This window comes from Chiloscyllium punctatum, chromosome 6, assembly GCF_047496795.1.
Source record: "Chiloscyllium punctatum isolate Juve2018m chromosome 6, sChiPun1.3, whole genome shotgun sequence".
Classification (NCBI taxonomy): Eukaryota; Metazoa; Chordata; class Chondrichthyes; order Orectolobiformes; family Hemiscylliidae; genus Chiloscyllium; species Chiloscyllium punctatum.
This window is the reverse complement of record NC_092744.1, coordinates 29,450,959-29,477,263: the sequence shown is the minus strand read 5'-3', so window position 1 is coordinate 29,477,263 and position 26,305 is coordinate 29,450,959. Positions and strand designations below refer to the sequence as shown.

The window sequence follows — 26,305 nt, the reverse complement described above, 5'->3', positions numbered from 1 at the left end:
AGCAATGTCTGTTTTTGTTTCAGAAGGATCAGATTGTGGGATTTAAATCCTTTCCTGATACTGGAACATGATAGTTCAATGAAGTAAGTCAGAAGGTCACTCCAGTGTAACACCAGCATCTCCACATCCTGGCATTCAATGAAGCAGTGAGGAAGATAGTGAACTGAGGTATTGCCAGGGGTCCAGTCCTTCAAGTAGCAAGTCCCACTGGTCAGTACCGGTCCAAGGCGTTGCTTCTGTAGCCTGGCACTTTCTTTGCAGCTGGAACACCATATTCTGCATCCCATTACCCTGATGCACTTGTGGACGGTATGATTTGCTTGAAATAGCACACAGTACAATACTGTTGCCTGTAACAGTGACAAATCAGTTTAAAATCAAACCAGCAGCACTGAAGAGCCCACAAACAGGTGGGGTTAATATTGTTGGCATGATTCCTGAAGACGATGGCCCAGGGGTGAGTGGGCTGTGGACAGAACGGGAGATTTGAGAAGAGGCTTCCATGAGCTGCTTCCTCATTCCGTGGGGCGGGCGTGTACGTGAGTGAGTGGCAGCTGCCCTCAGGGGGAGGCAGCTCTGAATCTCCCTTTCCCTGTTCGCTCAGTGATCTCGGAGTTGGGTGGTTTGCGCGGACTCGCAATATAAAGACTGGCTGTGAGTTTGCTCGGCAGATGCTGGCACCCAGCGGCTGTGGTACTGACCGCCGCTCACTCTCCACATTGCTCAGGGTAAGCTGCTGGGAATGAGAGGGAGAAGGGGGCTTACTGAAAGGGAGAAGGGTTATTGTGAGAAGCTCGGAGGAGAGAAAGGCGATATAACAATGATGTACACACGAAGCAAGTGATCTGAGGGGGAAAACAACCATATTTCACACAGTGAGTGAGGGCAGCATTGGCACTAGATAATAGGGTCGGACTGGATAATAGGGTCGGACCGGATAATAGGGTCGGACCGGATAATAGGGCCGGGTCGGATAATAGGGCCGGGTCGGATAATAGGGCCGGGCTGGATATCAGGACCGGGCTGCTTAATAGGGCCGGTATGGATTTTAGGGTCGGTGTGGATAATAGGGCCGGACCGGATAATAAAACCGGGGCTGTAAAACGGAGTCGGTTTAGTTAATGTAGCGGATTAGATCCGGGTTTGATAACAGCACCAGACTGGATGGATAGTGAAGTCGGTGCAGTTACGATGGCCCCAATGGCCTCCTTCCACACTTGAATGATTCTGTGATAATAATAACAATAAGGATCTTCGGGAACACAGCTCCTGTCCCGCCTGAAAGGTGCTCCGTTTGTGCAATGGGCTCTGTCCATTTTGAATACAGCCAGGATGCTGTTCCTAAAGGGAGTGAGCATCAGTCCGTCTGGGGAGGTTCAGGGGATAAACATTGGCCTGGACTGGAACACGGGGAGCTCTGATTTGGACACACACACACGTTTAGACCGGGCGGGGAGACTGTTGCTCCTCTGAAGCGGCCACAGCAGCTTCCCGAATGAAGAGAGCTGGGGTTGGTGCTTGGGATCAGCTCGCTGTATCGAGTTGAGTTGATTTGTAAAGAGAAGGAGGTGGTCACGCTGTTCCCGAGGTGAGTGGAGTTCACTCCGGACCTGGTTTCAGTTTTCACAAGCAGCCCAAGTGAGACCATCTTTGGGATAAGATGTGCAAAGCAACGTGTGAGGGAACTCCCTCAGTCCTTCAACGCATCACACCTGCCAGCTGTAAGAGTGGGATGCTCTCTGTATTTGTTTGCTGTTCTCTTCTCCTTCCACATTGATGTGAAGGGCCCATTCCTTCACGCACACGTCTCTAATTACTGAGCTGATATGGAAAGGCAGGCACGGAACAGCAAGACGATCCGAGTGGACTTTTCAGATCAGTTTTCTTGTTCCTCGTTCTCTTCGTGGAAGCCAATTTCCTTGCGAGAAGTTTGAATCTACGAAATATCACCAGTAAGTGCTGGAAACTCGCCTGAACAGAGTATACTGCAAATATACTGTAACCTTGGAAGGGGAGAGAGGGCCGGTTATGGCAAAGAATTTTCCCAAGAACTTATGAGAGGAAAACTTGCTGAGGACAAACTGCCGTGTAAAGGAGAAATAACTGAAAACCATTCAATGATTTACCATCGATGAAACTTTAATGAATCACAATTTTAACAATTTACTTGCTTTAAGGTAGCCTGTGTACTTGCAATGCATGCAGCTGTTTGAGAGTAGCTCCATATGTACATTGTAGAGTTTTGGTTATTAGTGCTTCAGTGATGTATTTAGACAATGTGAAAGCCAATGTCAGAGCTTGCAAGCTGGATCACAATGCAGAGCGAATCCTTGGGTAGGCCCAAATGGAGGATGTTGTCTGTTAACGAACAACTGACATTTCACGAGAACAAAATTTCAGGACAAACTAGTGCAACACAACATCAAGCCAATGGCGTCATCCACCCACTCAACACTGACTTCATACGGAGTATTTCTAATTGGTTCTGCGAATGGAAACTTGCTCTAATGTCATACAGGACAGACTGACTGTAAACCAGAGAAAGTATGTGGACTGCAGGTGTTGGAGATCAGAGTCGAAGAGTGTGGTGCTGGAAAAGCACAGTCAGTCAGGCAGCATCGGAGGAGCAGGAGAGTTATCATTTCGGGCATAAGCTCTTCACCAAGAATGAGGCTTGTGGTCCAAGGGGTCTGAGAGATAAATGGGAGGGGGGAGGGGGGGGGTGGGGCTGGGTGGGAAGGTAGCTAGGAAAGCGATAGATAGGTAAGATGGGGGTGAAAGTGATAGTTCAGAGAAGAGGGTGGAGTGGATAGCTGTGAAGGAAGATGAACAGGTGAGACCGTTCAAAGGAACGGTGTAGGGCTGGAATGTTGGGACTGGGATAAAGTGGGGGGAGGGAAATGGGGAAATTGGTGAAATCCACATTGATGCCGTGTGGTTGGAGGGTTGCAAGGCAGACAATGAGGCGTTCTTTATTCAGGCTTCGGGTGGTAAGGGTTTAATGATCGAGGAGGCCCAGGACTTGCATATCCTGGGAGTTAAAGTGTTCAACCACAGGGTGGTGGGGTTGGTTAATGTGGGTGCCCTAGAGATGTACTCTGAAATGTTCCACAAGTTGGCATCTGGTCTTCACAATGTAGAGGAGACCACATCGGGTGCAATGAATGCAGTAGATGACATATGTGGAAGTATGGGTAAATTTATGATGGATGTGGAAGGATCCTTTGGGGCCTTGGATGGAGGTGAGAAGGGAGGTGTGGGCACAGGTTTTGAACTTCTTGCAATGGCAGGGGAAGGTGCTAGAAGGAGAGGTGTGTTGGTGGAGGGGCGGTGGGGAGGGTGGAGCGTGGACTGATAAGGCAGTCTTGGAGGGAATGGTCTCTCTGAAATCAGATAGGAGTGGGGAGGGAAATATATCTCTGGTGATGGGGTCTTTTTGTAGATGGCGGAGGATGATGCAATGCATCTGGAGATTGGGGTAGAAGATGAGGACTGGGGAGTTCTGTCTTTGTTGCGATTGGAGGGGTGGGGTTCAAGGGTGGATGTGCAGGAAGTGGAGGAGATGTGTTGTACGGCATTGTCGACCATGTACAGTCTTTGAAGAAAGAGGTCATCTGGGATGTTCTACATGGAATTGGTCCTCCTGGGAGCAGATGTGGCTGAGGCGGAGGAACTGGGAAGAAGGGATAGCATTTCTACAGGAAGTAGGTTAGGAGGTAGTGTAGTCCAGGTAGCTGGGGAGTCCGTGGGTTTTTAATGGATGTCCGTGTTGAGTCAATCATCAGAAATGGAGATGGAGAGTTCCAGGAAGCTGAGGGCGGTATCTGAGTTAGTCTAGGTGAACTGGGGTGGAAAGTGTTTGTAAAGTTGATGAACATTTAACCTCCTTGTGGCAGCATGAGGTAGCACCAATACGGTCATCAATGTAATGGAGGAAAAGGTGAGGAATGGTGCCTGCTGACTGTAAACCAGGAGTTTTTTAAAAATAAAATTCATTTTGCTGAACACTGTTTTGTCAAAGTGACAGAAGAATCCATTGGGTTACAACACTGTAATCTTAGAAATCTATAATGATTGTTGGCATTGTAAGGAAGGTAGATTTAGGAAATGACAGAAATATAGAAGCATTTTGCAAAAGAATAATCAAAGTTAAAAATCATATAACATGATGTTATAGTCCAACATATTTATTTGGAAATACTAACTTTCAGAGTGCTGCTCCTTCAGGTGGTTGTGAAGCAGGACTATAAGGCTCAGAATTTATAGTACAAGGATTACAATGTCATGGAGCTGAAATGATGGTTTGGGTTCTTTGATGCATAAATCCCAGAACTTCTTTTAAGTTATGTTCACAAGATAAATTCAGGTTTTCTAACAATAGGTTTCATCTCAGTTCAGGCAATGGATTAAAGGTGTGAGGTTAAAGTCTGTGTCACAATCTTGAGTCAAACTGGTTGTATTTCTAAAGTGGGATTTACAGAATCTTACATGGATCTGTATTTTTGAGCAAAATAAAACATAATTCTGCAAATACAAATTCACCCCATAAACCTATATGTGCATGCACGCAGGAGAGATAGTGAGTGTGTGCATGTGGATGTGAGTGCATGTGAGAGAGTGTGTGTGTTTCTCTCTGTCACATGCACACACTCACATGCACACAGTCACTCTATCTCTCCTGCACATACACGCATCTAAGATTAATGGGTGAATTTGTATTTGCAGCATTATGATTTATTTTTCTCAAAAAATACATATCCATGTAAGATTCTGTTAATCCCACTTTAGAAATACAACCAATCTGACTCAAGATTGGAACACAGACAGACTTTAACCGCACACCTTTAGTGTATTGTCTGAGCTGTGAAGGCACCTATTGTTAGAAAACCTGAAGGTATCTTGAGAATGTAAAGTAAAAGAAGTTCTGGGATTTACGTATCAAAGAACTGAAACCAGCAAACTCATCCTAAAAGATGAAAGACTTACCTAAATTTGTTTGTTATATCATTTTAACTCCATGACACTGTAATCCTTGTACTATAAATTCTGTGCCTTATGGTTCTGCCTCACAACCACCTGATGAAGGAGTGGCGCTCCGAAAGCTAGTGCTTAAAAATAAACCTGTTGGACTATAACCTGGTGTTGTGTGATTTTTAATTTTGTCCAACCCAGCCCAACAATGGCTCCTCCAAATCAAGAATAATCAGGGATTACCTCTTAGTGTGAATTGTTAAGTTAAAATTCTCTCTGATGGTGAAGGAAACTTTTTCAAAATGTATTCTTAGTGTCCCCTCTATGGAATTCCCAAAGGATTGCTCTCCCAGAGTGAGATGGCTGGTGACAGTGGTTTAACCTGAGGGTCACCACATCTCAGGTGAGGACTGAGATGAGAAGGAGAGTCCTTCATGGTAATTTCAGCCAAAGTGAGAATTGAATCCATGCTGTTGGCATCACTCTATATTGCAATCCAGCCAACTGAGTGAACTGGCAACCCTGACCGAGGATTTACAGACAAACTATTGCCTCCATAAAATTAGGTGAACGGCCTGTGTTTTTGTGATTCAGTCAAATTGTGAGTATATTTGGTTCAGGAATCTCTTTTGTGTTTCAGATTCTTCTCAAGCTGCTACCATGTGGGGGCCGTTCCTGTCGCTGTTGATCACTTCCATTTGTTTAACCAAAAGAGTTCAAGCTGTCAAATGGGGATCATGTGAACATGTGGAAGTGCAAAAGAATTTTAGTCTTGATCAGGTTTGTCCTGTTAATTCTTTAGTTGCTTGGCAATTCCATTTCATGTCGGAAGTAAAATTTGCAGATGCTAAAGGATGAATAAAACATATTTTACCAAAGGGATTGGACAGTTCAGTGGATTTTCACATCATCTGCTCAACTTTAGCGACAGAGAGGCAAAGCAAAATCGGTTTATGTTCTTTACCCCCAATTCATATGGCTTCTCATTCAGCACAAACAGGGCTTATAATACGTTAACATTAGTCCCCCAAAACAAGCGTCTTTGAGTGTGGCACCTAATTGAGAGTGGGAAATCACCACTGAATCCACAAATAATCAAAGCAGAAAATGTTGGAAATACTCAGCAGGTTAGGCAGCATCTGTGAAGAGAAACAGACTTAACCTCTCGGTCATTAATGATCCTTCTGTAATTCTGATGAAGGATTAAAGCTGATCCAAAAAGTTATCTTTTTGTTGCAGCAAGTACTTCCTGATAATCACATTAAATATATGTCGATTGTGATTTAGTTTCAGAAAGTTTTGCCACTAATACATTAATTGATTTCAGTGTAATATCTGTTAAGATAACTTGCCCAAATGCAGGAAATATGTGCAAATCATTTTAATGGATAATTCTGCTGAAAACAATCATGTAATACTAATTGTAACTATCAAGTGAACCTTTTTAAAAGACACCAGCATTGTAATGGAAATATTACTAATTGTTGAATATCAGCAGTTCTAATACTGGGTTAGTTACAGACCATAAGAGTAGTGGAAGTTTCTTGAAAAATTTGTATTATAATTTAAGGATTTAATTTAGAAACACCTTCCCAAACATTTGGAAATTAGTATTAATGTTAAGCACTGTCTTGTGGGTTCCAGCAGCACACATTGTTTATTGCTGAAACTGTATTAAATGTTGGTTCAGCCACCGTTAGAATTTCATGTGCATTTCTGGAATCCACATTATAAGAGGGAGGTGATTGAACTGGAGAGAATGCAAAGATGATTTACCAGGATGTTAGAGAGTTTTGGTTATGAGGAGAGATTGGATAGACTGGGCTTGTTTTCCTTGGCACAGAGGAGACTGAGGGGGACATAACTGAGATGTATAAAATTATGAGGGTCACAGACAGGATAGACAGGAAAGAATTTTACACTTCACTGAAAAATCAATGACCATGGAGCACAGATCGAAGGTAACAGGCAGGAGATTCAGAAGAGATGTGAGGAAAATCTTTTCACGCTGAAGCTAGTGGAAATCTGGAACTCGCTGCCTGCAAGGATGGTGGACAGAAACCCCCATAACATTTACAAAATAATTAGATGTGCACTTGCAATGTCAAGGCATATAAGGCAATAAGCTAAGTGCTGGAAAATGTGATTTGTAAAATTCTCTTGTGGGATGTGAGTGGAGGCTCGAAGGACTGAATGGCCTATTCCTGCTCCTATTTCCTATGTTTCCATGCAGGATCGAGAACATAGAACATAGAACATAGAAAACTACAGCACAGTAAAGGCCCTTTGGCCCTAGATGTTGCGCCGATCCAAGCCCACCTAACCTACACTAGCCCACTATCCTCCATATGCCTATCCAATGCCCGTTTAAATGCCCATAAAGAGGGAGAGTCCACCACTGCTACTGGCCGGGCATTCCATGAACTCACGACTCGCTGAGTAAAGAATCTACCCCTAACATCTGTCCTGTACCTACCACCCCTTAATTTAAAGCTATGCCCCCTCGTAATAGCTGACTCCATATGTGGAAAAAGGGTCTCATGGTCAACCCTATCTAAACCCATGATCATCTTGTACACCTCTATCAAGTCACCCCTAAACCTTCTTTTCTCCAATGAAAACAGCCCCAAGTGCCTCAGCCTTTCCTCATACGATCTTCCTACCATACCAGGCAACATCCTGGTAAACCTCTTCTGCACCCGTTCCAGTGCCTCCACATCCTTCCTATAGGCGACCAAAACTGCACACAATACTCCAGATGCGGCCGCACCAGAATTTTATGCAACTGCAACATGACCTCAGGACTCCGGAACTCAATTCCTCTACCAATAAAAGCCAGTACGCCATATGCCTTCTTTACCGCACTATTTACCTGGATGGCAACTTTCAGAGATCTGTGTACATGGACACCAAGATCCCTCTGCTCAGCCACACTACCAAGTATCCGACCATTAGCCCAGTACCCTATCTTTTTGTTACTCATACCAAAGTGAATCACCTCACACTTACCAACATTGAACTCCATTTGCCACCTTTCTGCCCAGCTCTGCAGCTTATCTATATCCCGCTGTAACCTGACACATCCTTCCTCACTGTCAACAACTCCACCGACTTTCGTATCATCCGCAAACTTGCTCAACCAACCTTCTAGCCCCTCCTCCAGGTCATTTATAAAAATGACATACAGCAATGGTCCCAAAACAGATCCTTGTGGAACACCGCTAGTAACTGCACTCCAAGATGAACCTTTACCATCAACTACTACCCTCTGTCTTCTTCCAGCCAGCCAATTCCTAATCCAAACCTCCAACTCACCCTCAATGCCATACCTCCATATTTTTTGCAGTGGCCTACCATGGGGAACCTTATCAAATGCCTTACTAAAATCCATATACACTGCATCTACCGCTTTACCCTTGTTCACCTCCTTAGTTACCTTCTCAAAGAATTCAATAAGGTTTGTGAGGCACGATCTGCACTTCACAAAACCATGCTGACAATCCTTGATCACATTATTCCTATCCAGATGTTCATAAATCCTATCCCTTACAATTCTCTCTAAGTCTTTGCCCACAACAGAAGTGAGGCTCACCGGCCTATAGTTACTAGGGTTATCCCTACTTCCTTCTTGAACAAGGGAACCACATTTGCTATCCTCCAGTCTTCTGGCACTATTCCTGGAGAAAACGAGGACATAAAAATCAAGGCCAATGGCTCTGCAATCTCCTCCCTTGCTTCCCAGAGAATCCTAGGATAAATGCCATCAGGCCCAGGGGACTTATCTATTTTCACCCTTTCCAGAATTTCCAACACCTCTTCCCTACATACCTCAAAGCCGTCCATTCTAATTAATTGTGACTCAGTATTCACATCGGCAACAATGTCCTGTTCCTGAGTGAATACTGACGAAAAGTATTCATTCAGTGTCTCCCTAATCTTTTTAGCCTCCACACGCAACTTCCCACTACTATCCTTGACTGGACCTATTCCTACCCTAGTCATTCTTTTATTCCTGACATACCTATAGAAAGCCTTTGGGTTTTCCCTAATCCTACCAACTAAGGACTTTTCATGTCCCCTCCTTGCTCTCTCTTCAGATCCTTCCTGGCTACCTTATAACTCTCAGGATGGAGTAACTGTCCAATGAAGGCAGTCTGGGGAAACAGGGCCTGTTTTCTGAAGAGTTTCAGAAAATGAGGGATGATCTTAATAAATAACTAAAGGGATAGTATAAGTCTGGGAGATGTAAGCAAGAAGTCTCTCCAAATCTGTGTATGGGCGTTGGGTGTGGGAGTCTAAACCAAAGGAAAGAAGTTTCAAATTAGGGGGGACCAAACTTAGGACCAAACTGAGGAGAATTATTTTTATCTCGAGGATTGTGAATCATAGGAATTATCTGTCCAAGAAAGCGGAGAAAGCTCAGTCTTTGGCAATGTTTTTAAGGTAAAGACTTTTTGATTGCTAAATATTTAAATGATCTTGGGGATGGTAGGGGAAAACATTTATTGAAGTGTTTGATCAACAGCTTTTGTATTGATTTTGAGGAACATGTTGAATGGCTAACTCCTGCTTCCAATTTAGAAGATAATGTTTGAAATATGCTTATTTTTAAAGTAAAAGAATTAACTAAATCTCTTTTCATCATTCTCTGCTGACCACTGAAACTTGCTGCTAACGCAAAGGCAGCTACCAATTTGCACCATTTCCAAGAATGCCTTCATATTCATTCAGAAGAGAAATAGAGATCTATAGCACCGTAAAGGGCCCTTCAACCCATTGAGTCTCTGCCAGTCAAAACCAAATACCTAACTATTCTAATGACATGACAGTCACATCCCTTGACACCAAGGCCACATTGAACTGAGGATCCGTACCAAGGACCCCGAGCAAAACTGGAGTTGTAGAGTCACAGAGATGAACCGCCTGGAAACAGACCCTTTAATTGAACTCGTCCATGCCAACCAGATATCCTAATTTATCTACTACCATTTGCCAGCACTTGGCCCATATCCCTCTGAACCCTTCATGTTCATTTAGATCTAGATGTGTTTTAAATTTTGTAATTGTACCAGTCTCCCCACTGTCTTTGCCAGCAGATTCCATACACTCACCACCCTCTGCATGAAAAAGTTGCCCCTTAGGTCCCTTTTAAATCTTTCCAATCTTACGGTAAATCTATGCCCTGTTGTTCTGGACTCCCACATCCCAGACAAAGGACCTTGTCTATTTACCCTATCCATGCCCCTCATGATTTTATAAACCTCTACAAGGTCACCCCTCAGCATCCTACGCTCCAGGGAAAACAGTGCCAGCTTAACCAGCCTCTCACTATAGCTCAAACCCTGGCAACATCCTTGTAAATCTTTTCTGAACACTTTCAAGTTTCACAACATAATTTCTATAGCCGGGAGACCAGAATTGCTTACAGTATTCCGATAATAGTAATTGGGGAAAAACTCTCCACTGGTTGGAGTCATACCTGGCACATGTGAAGGTGGTTGGACATCAGTTGTCTCTGCTCTGGGACAAATCAAGCTGGGAGTCCTCAGTCCATTGGCCCATCTGGAAATCTGAAATAAAAACAGAAAGTGCTGGAGAAACCCAGCAGGATGTGAACGTAGGAAGTCTAAGTTTGCAGATGACATCAAAATTGGAGGTGTAGTGGACAGCAAATGAAGTTACCTTTGGATAGAATGGGACCTTGATTAGATGTGCCAATGGGCTGAACTTTAATTTAGGTGAATGTGAGGTGCTGCATTTTGGAAAGACAAATCAGGGCAGGACTTATAGATTTACTGGTAAGGTCCTGGAGAGTGTTGCTGAACAAAGAGCCCTTGGAAGGTTGGTTTATATTTCCTTAAAATTGGAGACGCAGGTAGATAGAAGGCATTTGGTATGCTTTTCTTTATTGATCACAGCATTGGATATAGGAGCTAGAGGTCATGTTGAGGCTGTACAAGACATTGGTTAGGCCACTTTTGGAATATTGTGTGCATTTCTGGTCTCCCTCCTATCAGAAGGATGTTATGAAACTTGAAAGAGTTCAGAAAAGATCTGTAAGGATGTTGCCAGAGTTGGAGGATCTGAGTTATAGGGAGAGGCTGAATAGTTTGAGGCTGTTTTACCTGGAATGTCAGAGGCTGAGAGGCAACCAAAGAGGTTTATAAAATCATGAGGTACATGGATACGGTAAATAGACAAGGTATTTTCCCTGGAGTATGGGAGTCCAGAACTAGAGTGCATATGTTTAGGGTGAGAGGGGAAAAATTTAAAAAGGACTCAAAGGGCAAAGGGGGGGTGCGTGTATCGAATGAGCTGCCAGAGGAAGTGGTGGGGGCATGTGCAATAACATCTGGATGGGTATATGAATATGAAGGGTTTAGAGGAACACGGGCCAAGTGCTGGCAAATGGGACTAGATCAAGTTAGGATATCTGGTCGGCATGGACGAGCTGGACCGAAGGTCTGTTCCCATGCTATACATCTGTGACTGTGTGAGGTCTGGCAGCATCTGTGTAGAGAGGAACACAGGTAGCTTGTTTTGAATCAAATATGACTCGTATTCATAAATGTCTCCTTTTTCTTTCCCAATCTTTTATATGCTGCTATCTGTCTCTGGGCTCTCCCCTCTCCTGTTCTTCTTGGGGTTTTTCTTCTCTCCTAGCCTTTTATCATGTCAGCAAATAATATGCACTACCTTTCCCTACATGGCAACTGTGTCATTTATCTTCAATTTTTCTACTCCATACATTAAAATATTGCATAATTTTAAAACCTCATAGCCACCCATTAAATCCAATAACAATTTCTTTATAAAATCACTTGCTATATTAGGACATATTCTCAATCGAGCATTTTCTGTATTATTTCTATTTTGAGTAGTTCATGTAAAGGTGCCTTTGCCTCCCTCTGAGAATCTGACAAAGGATTGTCACCCAAAATATAAACTGCCTACTCTCTTTTTGATGTTACACTGTGTATTTAAGTACTTCCATTTTAATTTGCTCTGGTCAGTAACTGAAATACCATACAAGTGGAGCCAATGAATCCCTACGTGATGTTAATTTTCTCCTTGTTACCATCATTTTTATGGACTTTTTTAAAGAAAGCGAACCCTAATTGGGTGCTTTTCTAATATTGAAGAGACAGGGGTATGACATTGGTGGCGTTGGCATTGGTGAGTTCCAGCAGTGATTGGAGTATCATGTGTCGGTTTGGGTCCCATATCTCAGGAAGGATGTACTGGTCCTGGAGTGTGTTCGGAGGAGGTTCACAAGAATGATCCCAAGAATGAAAACCTTAACTTATGAGGAACATTTGAGGACTCTGGGTTTGTACTTGATGGAGTTTAGAAGGATGAGAGAAATTTTAATTGGATCGTACAGAATACTGGATGGCCTGGACAGAGTAGATTTTGGGAGGACATTTCCATTGATAAGAGTGACTAAGACCCGAGGGTATAGCCTCAGAGTAAAGGGAATACCTTTTAGGACAGAGATAAAGAGAAACTTCTTCAGCCAGAGAGTGGTGAGTCTATGGAATTCATTGCCACAGAAGGCTGTGGTGGCCAGGTCATTGAGTATATTTAAGATAGAGATAGATAGGTCCTAGATTGTCAAGGGCTGAAGGGTTATGGGGAGAAAGCAGGAGAATGGTGCTGAGAAACTGATCAGCCATGATTAAATGGCAGTGCAGACTCAATGGGCTGAATGGCCTAACTTCTGCTCCCATGTCTTATGATTCATAGTGGCGAGAGCATCAGTGGAAGTGAGATGGCGCCAAAGAGTGGCAATTTACACTCCAGTGGCATGGCCAAGGGACTCTTACCTGGTCACCAAGCCCCTACTCCATGACGGAGCACTTGACAAGAAGCACTGTTAAGCACTTCTTTATTTCTTTACTCGATGTTTTGATTTATTTTTCTGCTTTTAGATAGTGCTAGAGAATGGGTACACTGTACAACACTTTTCACTGAATTTTGTAACAAAATACATGCGACAAGAAATAAATGAAATCAAGATTATTTGCACTTTTCTGCTATTGAAGCTTTGCATCTATCTCTCAGGAGGAATTAATAGGAACATGAAGTACATGTTTATTTTCTGAAAGGACTGATAAATCTGATGAATCTAGATTTGGTCACTGGTGCATGGAGAATCATGTTTACAGTACCATGCTATATATGATCCCAAGTGTTTAACTTCAAGGGGATCTTGTGTAGATTCTTTGATTTGTTGCATTGCAAGTATTGACTTAATCCCCATCTGCAGCATTTTGTCCTCAATGAATTATGCACATAATTAATAAGCTAATACATTTGGTTTTATTTTGCAGTATGTGGGAACATGGTATGAAATTGAACGATTTTACAATGTCACTGAAGAACTCAGATGTATTTCTGAAACAATATCCTCATCATACAATGGGCTAAGAAACATATATGAGGTTGTCACTTTGATTACGTAAGTTCGACTATAAATGGGGTGTGTGTCTGTGTGTATATGCAGGTTTGTGTATGTTCTGTTTGTGTACATGCAAGACACCAAAATGATTGTCATGGCTCCCTTATTAAAATTTAGCTACCATAATACTCCAAATAAAGGGACAGCAAAAACTATTTTGGTACAGCAGTACAGGGCGTTACTGCAGCTTTGGGCAGTGTGATACACCAAAATGAAAACCACAAGCTCCAACATTGATTGGAGCAACGAAAATTTGGAACGATGCCAAGTGTAGAATGACTCAGGGGAGCCAAAATTGAACAAGTTTGAAAGGATTGAACTGCAGAAAGATGGGAAAGCAGTACATAATTTTCTTCTCCCAACTGAGGACTCAATTGCATACTTAAAAGTCGTCTTCCAGATTGCTAAGGAGAAAGATTAAAAAGATGAAGCAATATCTGTGACAACAAATTGGGTCTGTACAGCACTGCTGCTGCTGTTTTTGCTGCACCAGCCCCTGATCATCCTCTCTCCGATGCGGATAAGTTGGCATTTTGTAACTGGCCTGCACTTCACTGTGGCCAGCATGAAAGAGGTTTTAGTGGAGCATCACTGATACTGATCCCAGTAAATGATGATTCCATTAAGAAATCCTTGATATGCATTTGACCAATGATGCTAATTGCTTTCATTGAATGTAAAAATCAGCATCACAACATTGGTCCAACTGACCAAATATCCATCAGTTAAATAAACATTTTCCGATATCCAATGAAGATAGTTACATAAGTAAGCTCTTTCTCAGGAACTGAAATGACTTAAATTACATCAAATTATAACAAGGAAGGAAGTTGCCTGGCCAAACCAATCTGTGAGGGACTTCATCCACTTCATCCACCATCTTAATCCCATCTGTTTCTATTTCTTTCAGTCATCTATCTCAACTGTTGTTGAAAAATGACATGGATCAAGATTCTCTACGGTTCCCACCCATAAGTTAGCCTGATCGACAAGCAGAACATCTTTCAGTAAAGGGTGTGAAAATTGTCATAGGGGTCTTGATTGTTGAGAGGGTAGGGTTATGTTGGATCCAATAGCACTCCTGGAGTATCAGCGAGGGCCCTCTGGTGGATGCAGACCCAGGGGAGCAGATGATGTTTGAGGGTCTCTGGAAGTGATATGGAAAACAGACAGATCATGGGACACTCCTGCTGGCCTGCGAGCAATATTGTCAAGGCACCTGCCATATCAACTGAGCAAGCCTTGCTTCTTTTAAGTTGCAGAGTTACTTGTGGCCTTGGAAACTCAACTGCCTGTGGTTAAAAAGAACATGAATGTAAATGAAGGCTGCAGTCTCATTAAAAGACTTAAGTGATTGGAATGTAACATTTGGAAATCAAAATAGTGAATGCTTCAAATGCAGTGTGATGTTGCAAACCCGATGTTAAAATGCACATGGAATTTGGCATGGGCCAAAGGAAAATAATTTTAGAATAAATGAGGTTGCTGCAAGCCAATTGGCTGGAATGTTTCACCACCCGTACCATATGGTGTTTAGCAGAGGAGGTTAGGCAAGTATGGACAGCCTACACTTTCACTACATTGGTGAAAAAGTTAGAAAGTCGAGGGATATCTGCTTTTAGGATACCCTGTGTTCATCAGAGCACCACCCTGAAATGAAAACACCATCTTCCCTCCCATTCCCCTCCTGTTCCTCCTTAGGGTGCTTGATCATTAGCTTAAAAAGCCCTGATATACGCATGTCTAATATCCATTTAGTTTTTGCAAATGGATTTTGCCCCTTCCACCAAGTGGCAACAGCTTGTTTGTGACCAGGGAGGCTGGGATAGTGTTATTGAGTCATAAACCATTCTCCTCCCTGCAATGTTTCATACTTGTTTTCTGTTCTAACCTCTGAAATGACACCAGCTCATTTGTTTTTGAGAATTCAGCTTATGGATTCTTCAACTTAAATACATATGTAGGACATAGGAGCAAGAGTAAGCCATCTGCCCCTTCGGTCCTGCTTCACTATTCAATACGGTCATGTCTGATCTGGTTGTAGTCTCAGCTCCACTCTCCTGTTTGTATGCTGTAATCATTGTCTCCCTAGTTTATCAAAAATCTTGTTACCAAATCAAAACTGGACTCTTTACATTCCTGATAAGCTCATGCCATTGGAGGCTCCTTCCTTGCCTGTCACAATCTAAATTGAGAAGAGGGAGGGGTTTCCCAGCAGAGTTCCCTCATGTCCATGGCATCTTTGCACTGCCATGTGAAAGATCACACCATACAATAGAAAGTAATGTAAGAGATCTAGGCTCCTTGAAAGGAGGAAACGAGATTTGTATTGGCCAGCTCTTCTCTTGTGTCAGGCCCAGATCTTGTGGCTGAAGACTTCAATCTTTATGGTACAATTATATGTGTTGGTCTGAGGGGACTCCTCACTTTTCTACCACTTGTGATGTCTTCACTGTGGCATTCCCACATTTCCTCATATATTGTGGTTTCCCTCATATGAAATGAACCCAGGAAAATAAGCTGGACACATGAAAATTCACAGAAGTAATAAATGGAATCAGGCCATTGAGCCTAATCTAAAAATTTAGCTTAGAACTCAATGCTCAATTGTCCCCAGTGCAAACCTATCGACTTTGCGCAAACTTGAATTGAATGGAGTGCTCTGGTATTTGTACTTGCATTTCCTCTTTCTCCTTTGACCTTAACTGGACAGTGGACTCTGCTCACATTCTGCTTGCTCTGTTTTACTCATCCATCTGATTTCTTTCATTGTTTATTGTTGGACTTAGCAATGTCTTCACGCAAATACCAAATATCGTCTATTGCGATCACTAAGTAGATATTTAAAAAGTCCCAGAAAAAATGACTTTCCGACATGTGTCTCAAAAGTGGGAGCAAATTTCCTCCTCATAAAATGGAGAGACCTCTTCTAATCATTCATCTCCTTCCACATTAAGTCAGTATCCTCTCCCTCTTTACATTAATGGGTGTTGTGGTTGATGTGAAGGGGTATAATGGAAATCCATCCCACTGGAAATCTGCCTTGAAGAGGTGAGTCTGCCCAATCACTCCACATCTTTACCTCAGATGAATTCATGACAAGGTGGAATTACAGGATTCATTTTTATATATACACAGCTCTTCTGTTGTTTGCAGGAAGGGTAATGAGGTGACTGAACACACTGCAGAATTAATTCCACCTGATGAGACAGCCAAAGATCAAGCAAAACTAATCTTCAGACTTAGTAAGTTTTTAAAAATTATATACCTTTCATGAGGTTTGGACGGCATTTATTACCGACCTTTAATTGCTCTAAACACTGCGGTGGTGAACTGCCTTCTTGAACTAGTCATGGAGTGTAGATAGATCCACGGTGATGTTAGAAAGAGAGCTCCAGGGTTTTGATATAGTGGCAGTGAAGGAATTGTGATATTGTTCCAAGTTGGGATGGTGTGTGGATTGAAGCTGAACTTGCAGATAACAGTGTTCACAAGTATCCACAGCCCTTGTCTTTCTAATTAGTAGAGGTTGACGGTTTGGAGGGTTTTTAGTTAATTAGAGGGGAAGGTTTCAGGAGGGAAGATATGTTGGTTTACAATGCAAAAGGAAATGACAGCACTGCAGCAATAATTTTTATAATGGTACTCGGAGTGGAATTGGAATGAGCAGAACAAACAAGCAAGTATGATCGATGGGGTAAAATGTCTCTTAAATGATATAAATAAAGGGCAGTGAATAATCAGAACAGGAGGGCATGTAAAAAGGGCAGAAAATTGATCCTGGATGACTTTAATCTTCACGTATTTTGGGAAAAGCTAATTGGCAAGGAATAATTAATAGACTACTTTTGGCAGTTTCACTGAAAATTATGTTGTGGATCTAACCAGGAATCATCGATCTCACAGTACTGTCCCCTCGGGAACAGTAACCACAATATGGGATACAGCATGCAGCTTAGTGTGAGAAACCTGGATTGGAACCAACAGTACTAAATTTAAATAGAGATTATTACATAGGTTTGAGGGCAGAGTTGGTTGGACTGGACTAGCAAACAAATTCAGCAGAAAGGATGGTTGAGGATCAATGGCAGATATTTAAGAAAATCATTCAGATTCATGGTGAAGATATTTCCCAGTCAAGAAGAAGAGTTCTGGTAAAGTGTGAAACTAACTATGCTAAACAAGGAAGTTAAGGATAGTACCAAATTGGAAGTAAAAACTTACAATGTTGCAAAGATTAGTGACAAACCAAAGGATGTAAGAAAGTTTTAAAAGCTGAAAAAAAACAGAAACAAAAGATGGAGAAAATAAACTAGGAAGGCAAACTAGCAATAATATAAGAATGGTCAATAAACGGTTATTTTTATATATGAAAAACAAGAGAGAGGACAATGTGAACACAGGTCCCTCAGAGACCAAAGCTGAGAAATAACAAGGGAACCCAGAGAATGGCTGAAGAAATACTTCTTCTGTCAGTCTTCACAGTAGCATTCCAAAAATAATACTGAATGCTCAAGCAAACAAATGTCAAACTGACCGGAAATAAACAAAAAACAATATTGAGAGAAAAAGTCCTAGGAAAAACAATGGAGATTAAATTACCAAGGAGGATACGTAAAGGGGAAGCAGTAGATGTAGTATATTTGGATTTCCATAAAAGCATTTGATAAGATACAACACACAAGACTATTTCATAAGATAAGAACTTTGAAGGTAGAATGTTATCATGGATAGAGGATTAAATAATATTGTTTCTCCCGTTGATGATCCTATTTATTGGAAGTGAATAGCTTCAATATTCTACAAAGGATAAATCAGTGGGATTATAGTAATGTCAGTAGTAAACTAACGGAAATTAGAATTTTGTGATAAAGGGGGAATTTTCAGGATGACAACTGTAATGAGTGGAGTGCTACAGGATCAGTGCCACAATTATTAATGATATTTATTATTGACTTGGATGATAGAAGTAAGTATACGATTGCTAAATTTGAAGGTGACCCATAAATATGTGAACTTGTGAGGATGACACAAGTAGTATATAGAAGTGTATAGACTGGTCCAGTGAGTGTACAGAAATTTGACAGTTGGAATGTAAATTACGAAAGCATGATGTTCTGCACTTTGGCACAAAGGTGAGAAAAGCTAAGTATTATTTAAATGGGTTAAAGGCTACATAGAGTTATAACAGGGAAGGTTTTAAAAATCTGCATGCATGTAAACACAAAGCTAGGACCCAATTTCAACAGTAATAGGAACAGCAAATGGAATATTGGCTTTTATTTCAAAGGGAATAGAGGGTAAAAATAGGGAGATCCTACTAAAACTATACAAGGAAAGAGTCACCTGAGTCATGAGCTAATTAGCACAAGTTTAACAAGATGTACAAGGTAAATGCATGGCTCCAAGATTGGTGTGGGGGAAATAGGTTCAAATTCATAAGACATTGGCACCTTGAGGAAAAAGGGAACTGTTCCAATGGGATGGGCTCGACCTGATTTCATGCTGGCACCAGAATCCTGTTGAAGCACAAAATTAGGGCCGTAAACAATATAATTGGAGGGAGGGGTTGTGGATCAGTTGCTTTATATTCCAGATTTGGTAATTGAGTTTAAATTCCATGGTGGAATGGTGGGACTGAACCTTTCTTCACAGAGAATCGATCTACACCACTGACATTACCATAACCCCACTGCCTCACCCTTTGCAGAATATTGAGGCTTTTCACTTCCAGTAAATAGGATCATCGATGGGACAAACAGTATTTTGTTTGTACAGAGGGTTTCATTCTCTAGAGGTTATAGTTTTTGTTTTGAAAGAGCATTTCTGTATTTAAAATGCATTTGAAAAGATAACACCTAAAAGGCTGGTTTAAAAAAATGAGGCTCATTAAATTAAAGCGTCAGTATCCAGTGGGATAAAAAAATTGGCTTAGGGATTTAAGCAGTAAGTTGTGATGAATGGGTATTTTTCAGGCAGGAAGACCAGATGGTGGTGTTTCCCATCAGCCAGTGTTATTACCACTCTGTTGTTGTGAAGAAATACTTTGGATCTTGGAATGGAGGGAAATTTCAAAATTTGCCATTTTATGAAATTTGAATGAGTGTCAAAAAGTGAAAATGATACAAATTACTTGCAATGGAATATAGTTAGGCTAACAAAATGGGTGGACAGGCTGCAGGTGGAATTTAGTGCAGAGAAGTGTGAAGTGATATATTTTGGCACAGAGAGGAGGGTGGGGAAAGATAGACTTAACAGCAGTATTCTAAAAAGTTTACAGGTGCAGGGGTGCTGTGGGTTAAAATCTATTGATCTTTGAAGGTGCTAGGACATGTTCAGGAAATGGATAGTAAAGCTTACAGTTGAGAGGATATGAATATTAAGGAGATTTTACCCTCAATAGTCCCAGACATGGGGGAATTTAATTACAAGGTTAGGTTAGAAAATCTGGTGTTGTTGTCATTGGACAATGGAAATTGTGGGAAGATTTGTTCGAAGTGTGCAGGATTATGACAGACCAAAATAAGGTAGTCAATGACAAACTGTTTCTCAGTGACACAGACGGACATCTGATCAAGAAATGCAGGGAAGTATAATAAAGAGCCTTTGTATGCAGTGACTTGTACAGACCTGGGATTCACTGTCTGTGAAGGTGGTGGAAATGGGAATAATCAATAATTTCAAAAAGGAAATTGGATTAGCATTTCAAGGAAGCAAACTTGTAGATCTACAGGAATTGAACCAAGACCCAGGATTGACTGGATAGCTTTGGAACAATCAACATGGACTCAAAGTTCTAAATAACCGCTTCCTGTGTTATTCGAGACTTGGTGACTTCATAATCTTTTCTTCCTGTGATTCACCTTGGGGACACTTTATTCTGTTAAAGGTGATGGATAAATAAAACTTGTTGTTTTTCTATTGCGAAAGATTTTAATTTAAGTGATAGAGTGCAAACTTCCGTTTTGTTGTTCTTTGAAAATGAATGCAACATTTGTAGCTTGTGATTATTTTTTATTTTCTTCACTCAACAGATCAACACGGAGTCCAAGATCCTTTAGATCGTACGTATTAAAAAGTAGAACTCCTTGAGTAATAAGTATGTTACACAGTAACTAACAAAATCTGATCCTATTTGGGAATGTAATACAATATTCAGTGTTTTGACTACTGATTACATTTTTCTAGTAACTCCTGTTGATTGTTTCTCATTACATTGACAGTGATTAAACATTTTGTTAATTTTTGAGTTTGGCATCATCATTTGTTGGGGATAAAGCTGGCAAATAATTTCCAACAGAATTTCCAAACATACAAATTGATGTTGGATCTTTACTGAGAAAACAAACTTGCTGAATAAAACTTTGCTGCTAGCTAATCACTAACATGAGATATTTACTGTAGCATTTCCACTAGTGGAACATTACTCTTGTAATACCAGCCATTAATGATGAATGCAAGTATCGTATGCAGGATCACTGACATCATGAGATGGAGCAGAGTATAAAACCAAAGGTTTATGGGGGAAATTTTTTATCTCTTTAATGTGCGTGAAAAAAAAGTCATTAGACTTGAAATGTTCCCTAATAATACCGGTTTAGAATATTACTGAAAAAGACACATCTCATTGAAACTTCTTATTATGCACTTATCAGAACATTCACATGAAAATCAATATGAAGGGAAACAACATTGAATGCTGTGTGAAAGGAGAGTGTTGATTGGTGCATTTTAATGGCAATGTCTACTTGTCAACCAGTTAGCACTGTCTTCTCAAACAGAATACAATTTTATTCCCATTCATATTGGTCTTCTTGTGAATGTCCCAAACGTGTAAGACAGAATGCTTTGACAAAATCTGTCCTTTTACAGCAACACTCAAATTCCTGAATCTTAAATGATAAACTTCCAAGGGCTGTGAACTCCAGTATTTATGTATTTTGCCTCTGATTGATTGATTGATTTGTGACATTTGGTAGAGATTTTATTTGAAATTGTGGTGTTACTGATGTAGATCTATGCTCACTAGATAGAATAGAATGAATACCCACAAGTGGAAACAGGCCATTTGGCCAAAAGAGACCATACCGACCATCTAAAGAACATCGCACCCAGATCCATCCCTTTACCATTTCCCTGTAACCCTGTATTTTCCATGGCTGATGCACCGAACTTACACATACCTGAATACTATTGGCAATTTACCATGGTCAATCCACTTAACTTGCACCTCTTTGAACTGTGAGAGAAAACCATAACACCCAGGGAGAACATGCAAACTCCACACAGTCACCTGAGGCTGGAATTCAACCTGATCGCTGGTGCTGCGAGGCAGCAATGTGAAACACTGAGCCACTGTTCCACCAGTGGATGTGGCAAATAATAGGTGTGAACTGTGATAAGGTTTTAACATTGTGGCTTTGAGTCTTTGATTAGAATGCTATGGCAAAACACCGTGGGCGGGTTCAATTCCCGCCTCAGGCAACTAACTGTGTGGAGTTTGCACGTTCTCCCCGTGTCTGCGTGGGTTTCTTCCGGGTGCTCCGGTTTCCTCCCACAGTCCAAAGATGTGCAGGTCAGGTGAATTGGCCATGCTAAATTGCCCATAGTATTAGGAAGGGGTAAATGTAGGGGTATGGGTGGGTTGCGCTTCGGCGGGGCGGTGTGGACTTGTTGGGCCGAAGGGCCTGTTTCCACGCTGTAAGTAATCTAATCTAAAAACTTCCCACCGGGTGGGTTGAATGACCTCTATTGTCTGTGTTGGGTGGTATGTTCTTGCCAGGCTTCACTTTCTGGTTTTGCACATAATTTCAGTATCAACAACCCAACTGAGGTAGTCTTTCAAATGTTCTTCAACTTGGCAAACTAGCTATTTGCATATGCAGTAGTAAAAATTAAGTTGAGAACACTGGCAAACTGTGTTGATGATGCTATCTGACAAATTTGAGTTTTTTGAAAAGGTGAGTCAATATATTGAGTAGTATTGTTGATGTGGTCTCACATGGAAGATGGTCCAAAAGCTAAGAGCCCTTGAGATCCTGAGGCAGTTTGGCAACCGGATATAAAATTGGCTTGCAGATAGGAGGCAAAGGGGCATAGATGAATGGTTTTATTTTTGTGACTGGAAGCCTGTGACCAGTAATAATAACACAAGGATTGTTGCTGGGACCCTTGCTGTTTGTTATGTACATTAATGACTTGGATGTGCAAGTAGAAATTTGAATGACAGAAATTGGTGGAGTTGTTGATTGTGAGGAGGTTGGTCGCAGGCTCCAGTCTGATATTGATCACCTGGTAATCGGCAGAGCAATGGCAGATGAAGTTTAATTCTGATAAGCGTGAGATGATTCATTTTGAGAGTTATAATAAAGGAAGTTATACACAATGTATGGTCGGTCCCAAGGGAGTAATGGATAACAAAGGGATGTTGGTGTACAAGTCATAGATCCCTGAAGGTGTCAGCAAAGGTGACAGAGTGATGAAGAAAGGATATGGGATGCTTACCTTCATTAGCTTGAGTGTATAATATAGGAGCAAAGAATACTTGTTATAATTTTATAAAACATTGGGTAAGCCACAAATGGAATACTGTGTGCAGATCTGCTCTCTGCACTTTTGGAAGAATGTGATTGCATTGGACAGGGTGCAGAGGAGATTCACCTGGATGTTGCCTAGAAAGGAAAATCTCAGTTAGGAGGAGAGATTGAGATAGGCAGGATCATATTCCTTGAAGCAGAAGAGGCTAAGGGGGTGATTTGTTTGAAATATACAAACATGTAAGAGACATAGACAGAGTAGATCATGAGAATCGTTTCTTCATAGCAGATGTGTCTAAGATCAGAGGACATAAGTTTAAAGTGAAGAGTAGGTGATTTAGAGGGGATCTGAAGAACTCTTAGGACATCAATCAGCATAAGTTCTGTAAGACCAAAGGCATCAATGCTAGCTTACCGGCTGTATTAGGATGGTGCTAAGAATTGGTCCAGCAGTCTGACAGCAGTGAGATGGTCCTCAATCAACTAATGGAGATATTTATCACATGACTGTTGGAAATGCTGTGTTTCAGTTTGTCTGAAATTCTTTTCCAAAACTGCAATTAATCTGATTAACTAGTGAGCCAACAAAGAAGAAACTAGCTACTTGTTTTTTCATACATTAATATTCAGTACTCCTTTTATTTCATTTCAGATGGAAATATTTTGCATTACTGGGTGTTAGACACTGACTATACAAGTTACTCTCTGGTATTCTCCTGTGTATCTTTCCTTGGCATAATGCACACCCCTTATGCCTGGACTTTTTCAAGAGAACGACAGCTGTCAGCAAATACCACACAGTACCTGCATGGTGTCCTGGAAAAATATAAGATTAACACTGATGACTTTGTGAAAATTAATCAAGAAGATTGCACATAAGAACCGATCAAAAAACATATCAAAATTTTAATGCATCAAAATATACTGATTTTTAGTTTACTCAGTTGTAATTTATACTGGAGTTAGCATAACTGAAATTATATAATATCTGCTGCAGTTGCTGTGATGGACTATGAATTGAATTATCTTCATCAAAAATGCAGGAGTTTTAAGAAATACCTCCAATTGTCAATATCTAACCCCTCTGAAATTCAAATCAATGATAAAATCTTGACTGGTCCATCACTAAATGACCATAAATGCAACTTAAAATTCGAGACAATTGGAATCACACGTCATGCTGCCAACATTTGGTCGAAGCACAGCGACTGTCTAATTCGTGTGAATGAACATGAAAAAGGTCACCTGTTGGTGCCCAGTTTTGTACTCATCAGCCGGAATTGTCTGCTTGTGACATTTCAATGCATATTTTCTGCGTCTAATCATCTTATTAGATAGAAAAATCATGGACTGGCAATAAATAAGCAGAAAATATGATTTCTAGCTAAATGCCTTTAATGTCACTCTTGGTTTGATCTCCTAATTATTTCTTTGCTGTTCTTATATTATTCAATCAATCATGTGCAATTCTTAGAACTTAGAATAGTTTAGCATTGAGAAAGATATTTGGCTTTGTGCAGTACAAGTGTATCAGAAATCTGTTGTACTGAGTGCTTTTTTCAGCAATAAAAATGAAATATTAAAGTAGTGTCTTTCTTCTGATCCATTTGATTGGCTATGTACATTTAGCCTGCACGATAATGAAGTTTTGAATTTCTGTTTGTGATTATTTTGTTTTCATTCATAATCTATTTCTGTAGAATCTTTATTATTTCACTCGATATATGGGTCACAGAGACATTGACAATGAAAATATCAGTGTCCAGATGTCAAAGCTAATGCTGTAGGGATGTGGGGTCAAATTTGGTGAAATTTATATTCAGTTATTAAAATCTGGAATTAACTGCTTGATGAATGGTGACCATTGAACCATTGTTGATTGTTGTAAAGATATGTGGCCGAGCAACCCATCACAGAAAAGGGCAGTATAATTGGCAATTATTTAAATGGTTACATGCTTGCCATTAAGGAGTAAAGGCAACCACTGATATTTGTTACCCATTTCTAATTGCCCTTTTAGACAGAAGCCATTTCAGAAGGCAGTTAGGAGTTAACCACAATGCTGTTCAGCTTGAATCATATTCCTTGACAAAATTTGTATGGTTCTATAATCTCTTTTCCAGTTAATTCAGTTTTTCAACCACATTGCTACTGGTCTAGAGACATATAGGCCTGATCAGGCAGGGAGGGCAGATTTCCTCCTCTAAAGAACATTAGTGAACCACATGTGCTTTATGACAATCAATGTTAGTTACATGGTCATCGTACTGAGACCAAGTTTTAATTCCAATTAATTAAATTTAAATTTCACCAACTTTTGTTGTGGAATTTTAACCAAAGTCCACAGAATGTTATTAGATATGAATTACGAATCTCATGACATGTCTCATGAAGTCCCCTAACTCCCTAAAAAGCCTCTATACATCGACAAGTCATAAGTCAGGAGTGTGATGGAATGTTCATCACTTGCCTGGATGGGTCCAGCTGCAACAACACTTAGGAAGCTTGACTACATCCAGGGCCGAGCAGCCTTCTTGATTAGCACCCATATCCAGAAACATTCACTCCTTCTACCACCAATGCTCAGTAACAGCAGTGTGAACAATCTACAAGATACATTGCAGAAATTTATCGAAGATTGTCAGGCAGCACCTTCCAAACCTATGACCACGTACATCTAGAAGGACAAGGGCAGAAGATGTGTGAGAATAGAACCACTTGCAAGCTTCCCTTCAAGCCACTCACCATGCTGACTTGCCCATTGCTTCAGGTAAGCTAGCATTAGCTTTATGCATTTTAAGTCCTCCAGTACCACTTCTTCTGTAATATGACTATTTTGGATGTAGGTTTCCTTGCTGAGCTGGAAGGTTTGTTTTCAGACGTTTCCTCACCATATTAGGAAACATCTTCAGTGAGCCTCCGAATGAAGCACTGGTGGTGTAGCCTGCTTTCTATTTATATGTTTGAGTTTCCTTAGGTTGGTGATGTCATTTCTTGTGGTGACATCATTTCCTATGGTGATATCATTTCCTGTTCTCTACTCGGGGGGTGGTAAATGGGATATGGATGAGGAAGGACACCAGTTCGACTGGAACAACACATATATCCTCGGACAAGCCAAACAGAGATGCGCACAAGAATTCCTAGAAGCATTGGCATTCCAATCGGAACTCTATCAACAAACACATTGACTTGAATCCCATTTACCACACCCTGAGAAAAAGAACAGGAAATGACATCACCAACCCCAAAATATTTGTTTAGTATCTCACCCATCTCATGTGGTTCCATACATAAATGTCCATGTTGATCTTTAACAGTTCTATTCTCTCTCTAA

The 26,305-nt window shown here is 40.9% G+C and overlaps 1 protein-coding gene across 2 annotated transcripts; it reads left to right on the top strand.

Moving 5' to 3' along the window:
* Window positions 1-580: 580 nt before the first annotated feature.
* Window positions 581-24,552, top strand: LOC140478817 (apolipoprotein D-like). 2 transcript variants are annotated; one of them, XM_072572225.1, is made up of 6 exons: window positions 581-728; window positions 5,612-5,751; window positions 13,305-13,432; window positions 16,589-16,677; window positions 20,467-20,496; window positions 23,621-24,552. In XM_072572225.1, the coding sequence occupies exons 2-6, from the start codon at window positions 5,632-5,634 to the stop codon at window positions 23,845-23,847; spliced, it is 594 nt and encodes a 197-aa protein (XP_072428326.1). In that variant the 5' UTR covers window positions 581-728; window positions 5,612-5,631; the 3' UTR covers window positions 23,848-24,552. The 2 variants fall into 2 exon arrangements, with proteins under 2 accessions (XP_072428326.1, XP_072428327.1); XM_072572226.1 differs by lacking the exon at window positions 581-728 and adding an exon at window positions 857-875.
* Window positions 24,553-26,305: the final 1,753 nt, after the last annotated feature.